This window comes from Lissotriton vulgaris, chromosome 1_1, assembly GCF_964263255.1.
Source record: "Lissotriton vulgaris chromosome 1_1, aLisVul1.2, whole genome shotgun sequence".
Lineage (NCBI taxonomy): Eukaryota > Metazoa > Chordata > Amphibia > Caudata > Salamandridae > Lissotriton > Lissotriton vulgaris.
The window spans coordinates 328,694,330-328,706,646 of NC_141685.1; the positions used below are offsets into that span (position 1 = coordinate 328,694,330).

General features: G+C 45.1%; 1 protein-coding gene across 1 annotated transcript in view; it reads left to right on the forward strand.

Moving 5' to 3' along the window:
• Positions 1-12,317, forward strand: part of LOC147747128 (cytochrome P450 4B1-like) — a 226,740-nt gene that overhangs the window by 175,269 nt on the left and 39,154 nt on the right. The window contains exons 7-8 of the mRNA XM_086952389.1: positions 6,082-6,188; positions 10,929-11,119. Of these exons, the coding sequence (XP_086808515.1) occupies positions 6,082-6,188; positions 10,929-11,119 (298 nt within the window). The remainder of the gene's footprint in view (positions 1-6,081; positions 6,189-10,928; positions 11,120-12,317) is intronic.

The window sequence follows — 12,317 nt, forward strand, 5'->3', positions numbered from 1 at the left end:
AGCAATCCTCCAGCCCAGCTTGGTGTCGGGTGCAGTATTTCCCTGGCTCCAAGCAGCCACTTTTCTGACTTCTCTGCTGTAAGAGTGGGGGGTGGTTGTGTTTTTCCTGGGCCCTGGTGGTCTCTTTTATCCCCCCTTTGCCTTACCCTGCTCGCCCTCTGATTGGGGGGCCCATGCTTGCACTTGGGGACCAATCCTGGTTACCCCCACCTAGCTGCGATGCTAATGGGGGGGGTGGCCGGGGAGGGCTGCCCGCCCCTGGACGGCGTTCGACCCAGACTCCCATCAGTACCTAATAAACTTATGTATGAGGTCTTAATATCTTATGTCAATTCCTGTGATGTCACCTGCAATGTCACGCATCGTGACATTATGCACTGTGATGGCACGCGTTATGCTTTCACTTGCATATAACTACCTGGTTAGTCCCCCCACTTCTTTTTTAGGTCGAGCAGACCTACTCTCAATGCGTGAGCATTGAGAGTGTCTGCTTCAGACCTTTTGTGGCCCGTATTTAGGAATGTGGACAGCTACCAGACGCGCGCTTTGACGAGGTCAGATTTCACCTCCGGAGCGAGCGTCTGGTAGCTGCGCATGCGCAAAGCCCTTTCTCACACACAGACACAGGCAGCCCCCACCCCTCTGCATGCATGCACGCACGCACACACACACACACAGGCGCGCGCATGCACACGCAGGCATACGGCACACATACAGGCACACTATCCCCTACCTCACATTCTCTCTCAATCACACACAGTCACGCATGCGCACACACGTTCCCTTGCGCACACATGCACACACGCGCGCACACCCCCCCCCCCACTCCCCCTCAGGCATACACACAGGCACGCACGCACTTTACATCAGCCCTGGGCCCCACTCACCAACTGCGCTCTTCCGGCGGGGCTCCTCACGGCGCGGCGTCTCCTCATCTAAATCGGGGCTCCCTCAGGTCAGAGGAGCCCCGCAACAGGCGCCACACTCCTCCCTCTCCCCGGCCCCCTCCTGGGGACCCGGGCTACACCGGACGGCAGGGCGCTCCATGCGCCGGCAGCTCGCGGACCTCGGGAGGCGGGACTTCCGGTCGGCCGCGAGCGGATTGGCCGGCCGGCCAAGAGCTTCCGGGTCGCTGCGGGCAGCGCGGCGGCGCCTGCCTCCCATGGGATTTTTTACACCCCTTAGTGCTTGTTTATTTAATGTAATCGACACTATAGCATCACGTGATCCCGTCCGAAAGCTGCCTCTGAGGTAAAGTTGAACGCAGGCCCTCAGGGAGCAGGACTCCATGCATTGCCAAACTCAACCTGCTTTTCCAACAGGGCAGATGAACCATGTATTTTATTTCTCTAACTGGTGTCCCTGATTGCTATGCCATGCCACTGGACACTTTGGTACAGTTTGTTATTGATTCTGTGGCGGTACAGATTTCAACCCCCGGTAACGTGTTTGTAGCCTGCGGTGTCGGAAGCGCTGGCTCAGCCTGCGAAACATTTGTTGGCTTCTTGTTTTGCACGTGAGCGCTTACCATATATGCAGCACGCGCTTGTACTCAGCGACATGTTTATCAATTTGGTTTCTCGTGTAGCAGATGCATGGCGATGGCTGCTGCCTCGACTCAGATCCATATCTGAACTTTTGATTTTCAGCTGACTTTCCGAGTAAATTTCAGCCCAAAAGCTCGATTTTCACAAAACGGAACCAACAATGTATTTTAAAAATTAGCTTGTGCACCTGACTAACAAGGGCAGCACCTAGGTTTCCGCGTGTTATCCATCAAGCCTCTGCTCTCATAAGAATCCCAGCCAGTTCCTGAAGTACTGATTAAATGGGAGTCGGTGTCCCTGAGCTGTTTACAGTTTATTTTAACAGTTGTGCCTCAATTGCTACTAAGACAGATATGTGAGCCAGTGCACCTGCTGCAGAAATCTGCATGCACATAGAAGGTCACCAGTTGAAGTCCTGGCTGTGCCATCATTGCTTTTCACCCGATCAAGGTCGATAAAAGAAGTTCCAATTAGTTGGTGTAGAGTAAGTAAAGCATTTTGTTTACATCAGCATGCAAGCTCGCTGTTACAAAAAGAGGGCTCCATTATCAAGGCTGGCACAGTCATTACTCGTTTGGTCCTGCTGGTCAATGGCCCTCACAGGGACAGTTCAAGAGATTCTGAATGTCGGACCCTTTATTTGGAACATGAACTTATGTTGCACATGGCCGCGCCTGGGAACTGTAGAATAAATCAGCCCTGCGCCCTTCTCTGTAAATCCCTGATGAATCGCGGGCAGCTGTGTGCGCTCAGCGCTTTATGTAATAATACACATATTACATTACAAATGCTATAGGTGTCACATTTGCGAAAGTTAAAACTATTAGCATTGTAAATGACGAAGCTATTAATTTTGCTATTTTCAAAACCAACACATAAATAAAAAAATTGTCATTTACAATACCAATAGCTCAAACTTTCCTAATGCGAGACCTATTGCATTGCAAATGCTTGTTTAGGACTGGTGCCATGCTGGTAGCTAGACAGTCACAACGCCTCCTAACACCGTTACCCAAGAATTTCACCAAGGTAACAATGGGGGCAACGAACGGAGCAATGAATAAAAATAAATATCAGTAAATGCGGGTTGGTATGGTAGGTAAACACTACAATATAAGCTCACCCATGACCATAAAAAGAGAAGAAAAATACCAAGTACAAATAAGCATAATACATGTGTGAAGAACACGTGCAAGTACTAAACGTGCACGGATGTGACAAAAGGCAGGCAAAAATGCAGCATACTAAGGTTTACCCTCAGCCAAACCAAAAGTGGAACAGCTGACAGGAAGAGAAGAGGGCAGAGTAGGGCGAAATACTGTCAGCATGAGTCTGATAGTGATGCCTGGACCCCTCTCACCCACTCCTCTCTGTAATCAACGCTCATTGTTGACCGGCCCTCTCTCAGCCCTCTGCTCGATCTGAATCAGGACTAGCGAACCTCCACTAGCAGAAAACGCGGTGTGCAGGCTGCATCTGCAGCTACTCCTACTGTCTGCATGCGCCATCACTCCCTGCAATGTGACTGTACAATTTCTCATAATTTTTGATAACAGGATACTGGTTTGAGCAAAAATTGTTTCATGGGAGCAGTAAAATTTCGGCCATGAGACATGTTCTTCGTGAACCAGCCATGTATGTTTTGTTCAATAGGTATCATTTTACAATTTTTTTTTTTAAATTACAGATGTAAAAATAAATTCAATTTCACCCTTTCACTGGTGTAAAAATGAATGGGAGGCTTGAATTCATTTGTTGCAGAGTGAAAGATTACTGAATGACTGCTGACCACGCAAGGTTGTCTGGCCTACAAGTTCTAACAATTCTATCTCCTTACAAATTCAGAAGTGTCCCGAGGATTCAGAAGAGACATTTTATTTTGAGGAATGTGTATAATGAGCCTCTGGTATTAGGGCATTGGTGGTCTTCTAGTATTTTAGGAGTGCAGTTTAGGCTTATGATATGTGGGCTTTCCTCTTACAATGATCACATAGATCATGTATCTTTTTATTAGCTTTGAGCTCTAATCAGATTCCTACGTCAATGCATTTCTTCACAATCAGATTTTGCGTGAGTCGAACCCCAATGCCACCATAATCCTCGAGTGGTGTGTGCCCCCGATCTGCCGATGTCATGTATGTCAGATTTTAGAGGTTGCTCAAAGAACCAACATACTAATGTGGATCGGCCCAGGCATTAGACACTTTATTGACTAAGGTCTTGATGAAGATCTGAGGCTGTAACATAAGGAACCCAAGACATACAAAGCGCTAGTTGTCCGTCTAAATCTACATAGCGGTAAAATGATAATACCCAAGATTTACAGTTTTATTGAACATGATCAAAGTCACACTAGAAACGTTGGAGGGAGAATTTATCTAAGACTAAGGGGTCAAATCCGATTCGGGAAAAACCGCTCCAAATAGCCGTTCGGAGCGTATTTCCCATCCGAATCGTACCCTGCAATGTCCCCCGTACGTACGATGAAGTACGATTCGTACCAGGAGCTGGACTCCGTACGAATCGTACAGAGACCGTACAAATCAAATCCTCGTACGAATCTCCCTCGGAACCCGCTGTACCCGACATCTGTACGGTTCACGGCTGTTTTTTCCGACCCAGCAAGTACGATTCGTGTCGGGTACGCAACAAACAACCCTTTTTCTACGGGAGCTGAAAACAGCCGTAAGAGCAGAGTTCGCCATGAAACAGGTACGGAACAGCCCCCCCGGGTACGGTGCGTATACCCCATGATAGCAGGGGTACGGTGGGTACCCCTGCGATCACGGGGTGTACGCACCATACCTCCGCGATCTTGAGGTGTACTCACCGTACCCCATGTTCGCTGGGTGTACGGTGCGTACACCCTGCGATCGCAGGTTCGGTGCGTACACCCCAAGCTCGCAGGGGTACGTTGCATACCCCTGCTATCATGGGGTGTACGCACCGTACGGTGTGTAAGTGATTGTGTGCTTTTCCGTACGAATCTACCCTTACCTGACGTGGACCGTACAAATCGCATCCTCATACCCCGGTCCGGATCGTACTCGTCAGGTCGTACGGCATGTGTATGAGTCGTACGGTTCACTGTTTCAGCCTTGCAATACGTACGGATCGCGACGATTCGGACGGATTGACGGAATACAGATCGTACTACACGACTCGGAGAGGACGGGTACGAATCGTGCGGCGATGGCTCCGGATGAAAATCGTACGGACGTTTTTTTTTCCAGGATCGGAATCGGCCCCATAATGAGACTCAGCTGTAGAGTATCCAAAGATAATGTCAAGAAACATCAGTTTGAAAATGATTCAATTTCTTATTTTACACTGCACGTGCCTAACTCCAGGGTCTTTGCATCAAACTTTTCCCCGCTGACCCTTACCTAAGATGTAATGTAGATGATGCTAGCCATTTAAATATGTTATGGACATGTCCATCAATATCACATTATTGGTTGGAGATCACTGAGTTAGTTATGGAGCTCAGTGGCAAAGTGAATGTATGCTACCCTAAAAGCTGCCTGTTGGGCTTAATTGTCAGAACCATAAATCAAATGTAGCTTTTTCGACCGAGCTGTAGTATTAGCCGAATGACAGCAAACTTTTCTATAAAAATCACCCGGGGACCCACATGTTACACTCTAGAAGACAGAACTTTTCAAAAGTTGATAGAACCCAAGAAACCTCCACATATATGAAGGTCCACCTCAGTTTAGGGAAGGGGTTGAACTGATCTCCAGACTGAATAATTTTAGCAATGTGATAAGAACAGTGAGCCCTCAGGGCATTACGTGGATGAGTGGATCTGCAGTCAGCTGCTGAAGGGGTAGGTGGGTATTTAACTTGTGAGTTGCAACCACATAGCTGGTTGTCTTATTGACTGATTTCAGGCACATTGTTGTACCTTTTATTAATAATAATAATAATAATAATAATAATGTAGCTTATAAAGTGCATAGCTACTCCTAGACGAGTGTCGCAGTGCTTCTAGGCCTATGACATTATCTTGTTAAGGTGGATAGGGTACGTAGAGTAGTGGTTGACATATGATCATTATTATAAGACCTCTGTGTTTATTGATTGTATCCGTAAGTCCTACTCTTTTATGACCTCTTCATCGGGCAACCTTTAGAGACCAAGCTTAGTATTTGGTTTATTCTCAATGTTGTGTCCTTTGGAAAAAAAACTGGGGAATTGATTCTCTGTGACTAGTTTTGTTAGCTCAATTATTCCCTACCTTCCCTTCATATAAAGCGCTCTGATTCCCACTAAGGTCATGTTCACACTATACAAAAATGTATAAATAAAGATGAACAAATAAATCATGAACCTCTAACTCTAGTCTTTTTCTTCCACCTGGACAAGGCACCTGGACAACTAAGCATCTCCTGCACGTTGTTTATGGAGTGTCAGCAACATGTTGTGTTTACTTAAAATGATCCTGGTAAATGATATCTTGTCTTGCTATTGCTTGCTCTTACTCATTGCGTAGGATTAACTGACTGATGATATTTCTCATTCATGGATACAGATAAAGTCATTAAGCAGAGAAAAGAATTGTATAAGAATGAGAAGGAGCTGGAAAAGATCCAGCAGAGGAGACACCTGGATTTTCTGGATATCCTTCTGAGTGCCAAAGTGAGTATTTGAGAGGTGTTTTGCTGTTTATTTGAGGGGTATTTTGCTGTGCTTGAGGGTTCTTAGGAGGGAATAACCGCCCCATACCTTTATAGGCTGCACTTTATTTTTTACCGGTTGTGGGACAAGAATAAAATCATGCTTTACAGCTTCCACAGCTTCTCCAGGTAGATCCACATTAGTTGTATCATTTCTTATGATACTTTATATTGTTACTGTTCCAGTTTGTCTCATTCCCAAATCAAAATATTTGGTTAAGAGTCCAGTAGGATCTAATGGACCCAGAAACAAGTACTGGTTGCCACCACTATTAGACATTCATTAATTTAATGTCATCTAACTTCGCAGAAGGAGACACCAGTTAATTTGTCACAAACGGCATAGTCTTATGACATGTATTAAGTGGCTTTTTATACATACATGTTTGCCTATCAGGCACTTGGTGATGTCCATTAAGAGAATGTGCTGTATGTCATAGATTATGAGTAATGAATTCCACACCCATGGAGGAAGTGAAGAATAAGAGCTGCTCCATATCTCCCTGGGCATATTGCAGTGGTGTCATTCATAGAACCAGAGTCAGTCCTTAGTTCCATGAAGGAAGGGGACTGAATGCTACACAGTAAAGCAGCACTCACTACTCTGTGAAATGATTTATATTCTGGTTGACAGTCCAAAAACAGAAACCTAGAGCGGGTTTTATGGATGGATACGCACTCATGGGCTCATTCAGAATCCCACAGTGAGTATGTCAGCTTCAAAGGATGTTTGCACCCAGTTTCACCTTCTGAACTGGCTGTAGATCCCTCCAGGTAACTTCTTGTGGAGTTTGTGTGAGGACAGCAGGTCGGAGGAAGGTATTGCTTGCGGTTACCTAAACTGCACCGTATGACAATGAAATGAAATGAAATGAAAGGAGTCTTGTCGTGCGCAAACTTAGCCCAGTGGGCGTCAAGGCGCAGAAGCAGTGTTACTGTCTAGTTCTTCCACTGTATTCTGAAAAAAAGCAGTTGGTCTTCTTTAGACTGAAAATCTTAATTTCATTTATTGACGGGTGGTTTCCACGGCTTGTAAACTTGTTTTTGTGTTGCATGCGCTTTGAGCATTTTTAAATAAACCTCAGTGGATAACATTTAAACACAATTCCAAGCAATCACTTCTCATTGTTCTGGAAGAACAGGCCAATGGTTTAAAGTGCCTGACACAAGAGGCACTAATCCAAACGGTGGTAGATACTGAAATATATAAGTGCTGGTACCTCTTTGCTACTGGAAAGTTCTGGTAGTCTGCTGATAAACATCTTGAATGTCTGCAGAGAGGTGCTGGTACTCTACCTTTCAAATTAAAAAAGTTCGAGTACTCAGAAGCTGATACCACCTGCCTATTTCAAGCGCTTCTCCCAGCTCTACCCCCACCCCCAAGTTGATCACATCCATTTTCTACACTGGTCACTTCTTTCTACGAGCTGAAGGGAGAGGTTCAATTTCACTAGGGTCCGCATGTGTGATGTCATTTGACCAATATTTGTTGGGGTAGTGGAATGACCAGTGATACCCTTATTTCACGGAAGTGACATCATGATATTTAATCTCTAATAATGGCCATTATATGAGTGTATGTTCCTGAAAACTGTAGCATAACGCATGTTAATGAACAGTGATTGATATTAGCTTCAAAAACCAACAACTAAAACAAATAAAAATGGATATATTCTTATTTTTATTAGGCAAAGCAGTCTACAGAGCTTTCAAGTGGCAACTTCCTGCTTCTAAGTAATTCCAAATGATGCATCATGATACCACTAAAGATGTCTCCGAGCTGCATACTAAATTTTGATTGCTCTTACAAAGTCATTCTCAGTACAACCTATGAGAAATTAGGTTGTTGGCTAAGTGGAGTGTTAACCCTGCCCAAGCAACAGACACAATTCCTGTCAGGGTGAACCACTAAAGTCACTAAATTAACCTGTGCTTAACCCTCTGGTAGCTTGGCACAAAGGAGACTGACTTAACTAAGAGGCAATGTGTAAAGTATGTATATAGCACCTAAACAATATTAAAGTGAAAACACATCAAACTAAAAATCCTACACCAAAATAGAGTACAATTTGATAAATTATTTAACCCCTTCACTGAGGCGGCTCTTCCGCCTCAGTGCTAATGGGGCGGGACGGGAGAGCGGCGGGCGCATGCTGGTGACGGAACCGCTCCGTCACCAGCGTCGGTTGCGCTGTGCTTATGACGGAGCGGTTCCATCATGGCCCCGCCCGCTCAATAGAACGCTCAGCGCAGGCGCGGAATTCGCGCCGCACATGAGCGGCGAGCGGGCCATGACGGAACCGCTCCGTCATCAGCACAGCGCCACCGCAGCTAATGACGGAGCGGTTCCGTCATCAGCGTCGATGAGGTTAACAACAAAATGACAAAAATCTAATCAGTGGAACGAGAGTGGTGCATTTTTCAAGTTTAAGGTACCAACTGGTGCCTAAAAGAACAATGGCAGACATCTAATCGTGCGAGACCGAGACAAAAACGAAAAATGTGACTGACTCCAAAGGAGCGCGAGTCGGATATAAAAAGTGGATTTGGCCAGTTCGGCTCTTACTTTAAGACTTAGAAGAAACTTCAACGAAAACTTGATTGAGAACGTAAAGTTCAGCAGGGCACGGCTGCTGGAGAAGTCTGAGGATGAGACGTTGTCATCAGGCATCCTCTGGACAAAGTCGCGGTGAAGATTTCTACATTTGGACTTAGTCTCTTTTTTAAGTCGAAAATCTCAAGTGTGACAAATGTGGAGGCTGTAGCTGACAAGAGTTCCATGAGGCCTAATACCCGTTTGGTGAAAGACTGCTGAACAGGACTTGCTGCTGTGGAGTAGAACAAAGCGATAGCTGCAGCAAAATCAGGCCAACTGGTGATATGCCTTGGGCGGATAGACAAACAGGTTGCTTCTGGTCTCCTCTCGATTCTCAGAGCAGTTTTTCTCCAAAACTGTTCTTCTAAGTCAAAAGTTTTGGATTTTGATATGATTGGTTTGATTTAGGTATTTATAAAGTGCAACTGTCACTCTGAAAGGAGCATCCTGGCTCTAAGCAGATGAAGAGAAAGGTAGACAGGTAGAACAATATATATTATATGAGTGATGAGCACAATTCGCCAGAGGATCCAAAGATCTAAGTCTTCAAGGCCTTTCTGAACTGGTTTTCTGTTTTTATCAGCCTTAAGTGTGTGGGCATAAGGTTCCAGGCTCGGGTTCCTAGTGCTGCTAAGGATTTACCCGCTCTTTTTTTCTACCTAAAGGTTGGGCTTGAGAAGATTCGCTGATGAGGATCTAATTATCCTTGCCGTGATGTAGGGGGTGAACCTGGCTGAAAGATTGGTGGACCCTAGGTTCTTGCATGCTCTGTAGGTGATTAGACGCACCTTAAATAAGATTCTCTTGTGCACGGACAACCAGTGAAGGGTTTTGAGGGTTGCCGGAGAAGATGATCTGCGAGGTCTTTTGAGCTCTAGGCGGGCTGCAGCATGGCCATATGGGCACTTTTAACTGCACCACCAACAGTCCAGGATTAGAGAAGCACCACTTAGGGGATTAGGGCTCACTCAGGCGTGGTCCAGATGCCGGTTCAAAATTGTTGGAGCCTTTGCTGTCCCTGAGGCTCTGATCAGGAAGCCAGCCAAATAGCAGTTGGAGTCATTCTGGTAATCTTGGGTTCAAGGAGATGGAACACGGCTCAAGCAGCGGGCAGGCCTTTGAGGGTACAAGGCAGGTTTCAGGCAGCAAAGCAGTTCTTCTAGGTACAGCAAGACAGTCCTCTGAAGTACACAGCAGGCCATAGCAGTAGGTAGTCCTCTGAGAGTCCTTCATTAGGTCCAAAAAGTGAACTGAAGAGTGGGCCAGAGGGGTCTATTTTTATACCTGGTAACTTCTTTGAAGTAGGAACATTTTCTAGAGGATTCCCTTTGAAGTGCTTGACGTTTCCTCCGTCCTCTGTCTTGGCTCCAGTCTGGCTGCATGTACAATGTAGTGTGACACATCCTTTGTGTGAAGGCAGGGCACCACCTATTGAGTTGCATATAGGGCTGTACCTAGCTCCATCTACCTTCCTGACAATGATGGCCCATCTAGGCACACCCATTCCTCTATTGCATGACTGTCTAGGAGGAATAAACAAAGTTTAACTGCCAACTACACCTCATCATGTGACCCAGGAATAGAGTGCAGGCAACAAATATTTAGGGCAAAAAATGCTAGATTTCTAAAAGGGGCTTCATTTCAAAATTGTAACTTAACGGCTGACTTTGTCATTAGAGAGGATTTTAAAATACAATTTCTCAGACACCAAACATGAAATCTTTACCTGTTCCAAATCATACACTAACACTTATTAAATGTAAAAAGGCAACACAATGTTATTCTATCGCAGAGATAAGTAGTGAATAACTAATTTGTGAGTTTTTCACTACCAGGACATGTAAAACTTAAAAATACATATCCAACTATTTAATTACAATACACTCTGCGCTGTGGGCTACCTGGGGAATACCTTATTGGTGACATATGTAATAAAAGCAGAATGTAAGGCTTGGCAAGGGGGTTAATTTACAAAGCGAGGAAAAAGGTTGGTCTGTTTGCCTGTGGCGATCCATATCCATTACAAGTAATGACTTTCAAGTAAAACCTACTGTGATAAGGTTTCAGTACAGAATAACTGCTAACAACAGTTTTACAAATTTCTAGGATGAAAATGGTGAAGGATTATCTGATGCCGACCTGCGTGCTGAGGTGGATACTTTCATGTTTGAAGGCCATGACACAACAGGCTGTGCTATACCCTGGACCCTCTACTGCATGGCAGAGAACCCTGAACACCAAGAAAAGTGTCGTGAGGAGATTAAAGAGATCCTGGGAGACAAGGACACAATTGAATGGTATGAAATATCATCTTCCTGCAATTGATAATCATCTCTTCTTACCCATGCCTCCTCTACTCACTACCGTTCTGTTGATATGTCCCTAGGTCGATGGATGGACTTGAGGCGGCCCCTATGTAGTTTTGAATTGTGTGTAAAAATATTGTAGAAAGAAATATCGTTTGACATAAATATTATGTCCAAAATTGTATTTACAAAAATATTGTCCAATTTGGAACAGATTCTCTATTATTTACCCTAATGAGGCAGTAGCGGCTGGATATTGTAGTAGGGTGGGGGGCAGATGGGACCCACACACATATACATACATTCACACATATACACCCTTTCACAACACTCATTAACAAATATTCAAACATATACGCACACATGCATCAAATCTAAATGCTTAAAAAAATCACACTTATCTGCAGCTCTGCCTCGGAGGTCACAGTAGGTTTGGAACTGCTGCCTTACCTCACTGGCTGACCTAGGGTCAGCCAGTGAGGGTAGGCATCAGACTCAACCTCGCCACAGAGTGGGATGGGTCGATGAGACTGCTGAATCCACCTCACTCTGTGACAAATTGTCACTGATTGACACTCGACCCTGAGCCCTATAGGGCTTAAAACTGAAATTCCCTGGTCCAGGGCAATGACTGACCGAGAGGGAGGGCCTTAAGGACCCTTGCTGAGGAGGTCTTGCCCACAGAAGTTGTGACATCCTCAGCCCAGCATCAGCTCAGGCAGCCAAAAGCCTACGCATTAGGCGCATGCCTAGCTCCTGACTGCCTGGCCTGAAAATGAGGATTGTCAGTCAGGCTGACCTTTGCTCAGCCGGACAGACACTGTTCTTGAGGGGCAAAAGGTGAGCGACGTGGCCCCTCAGCCCAAATGGACTGTCTGTGGCTGTAATGAGGTAATATTTTTAAAAATTATCATTAGGCCACGATATATATGTTATACAAAATTCTGTCAACAATATTTTAGTACCACACCATAATTTTCTGCAAACTGCTAGCCTCAATTAAAAGTAATGCATATATGTACATATATCCTCACACACAATACTGCTATTACAAACTAACCACCCCAGAATAGGGAGTAACTCTGTGACCAAGTTTCTCTGGGCACAATTCCAAATTGTATGTCAATTATTGTTCCCATTTACCCCCTGCTTAGAGATCAAGTAGAAAAAAGGGGAGTGGGCTAGGCTG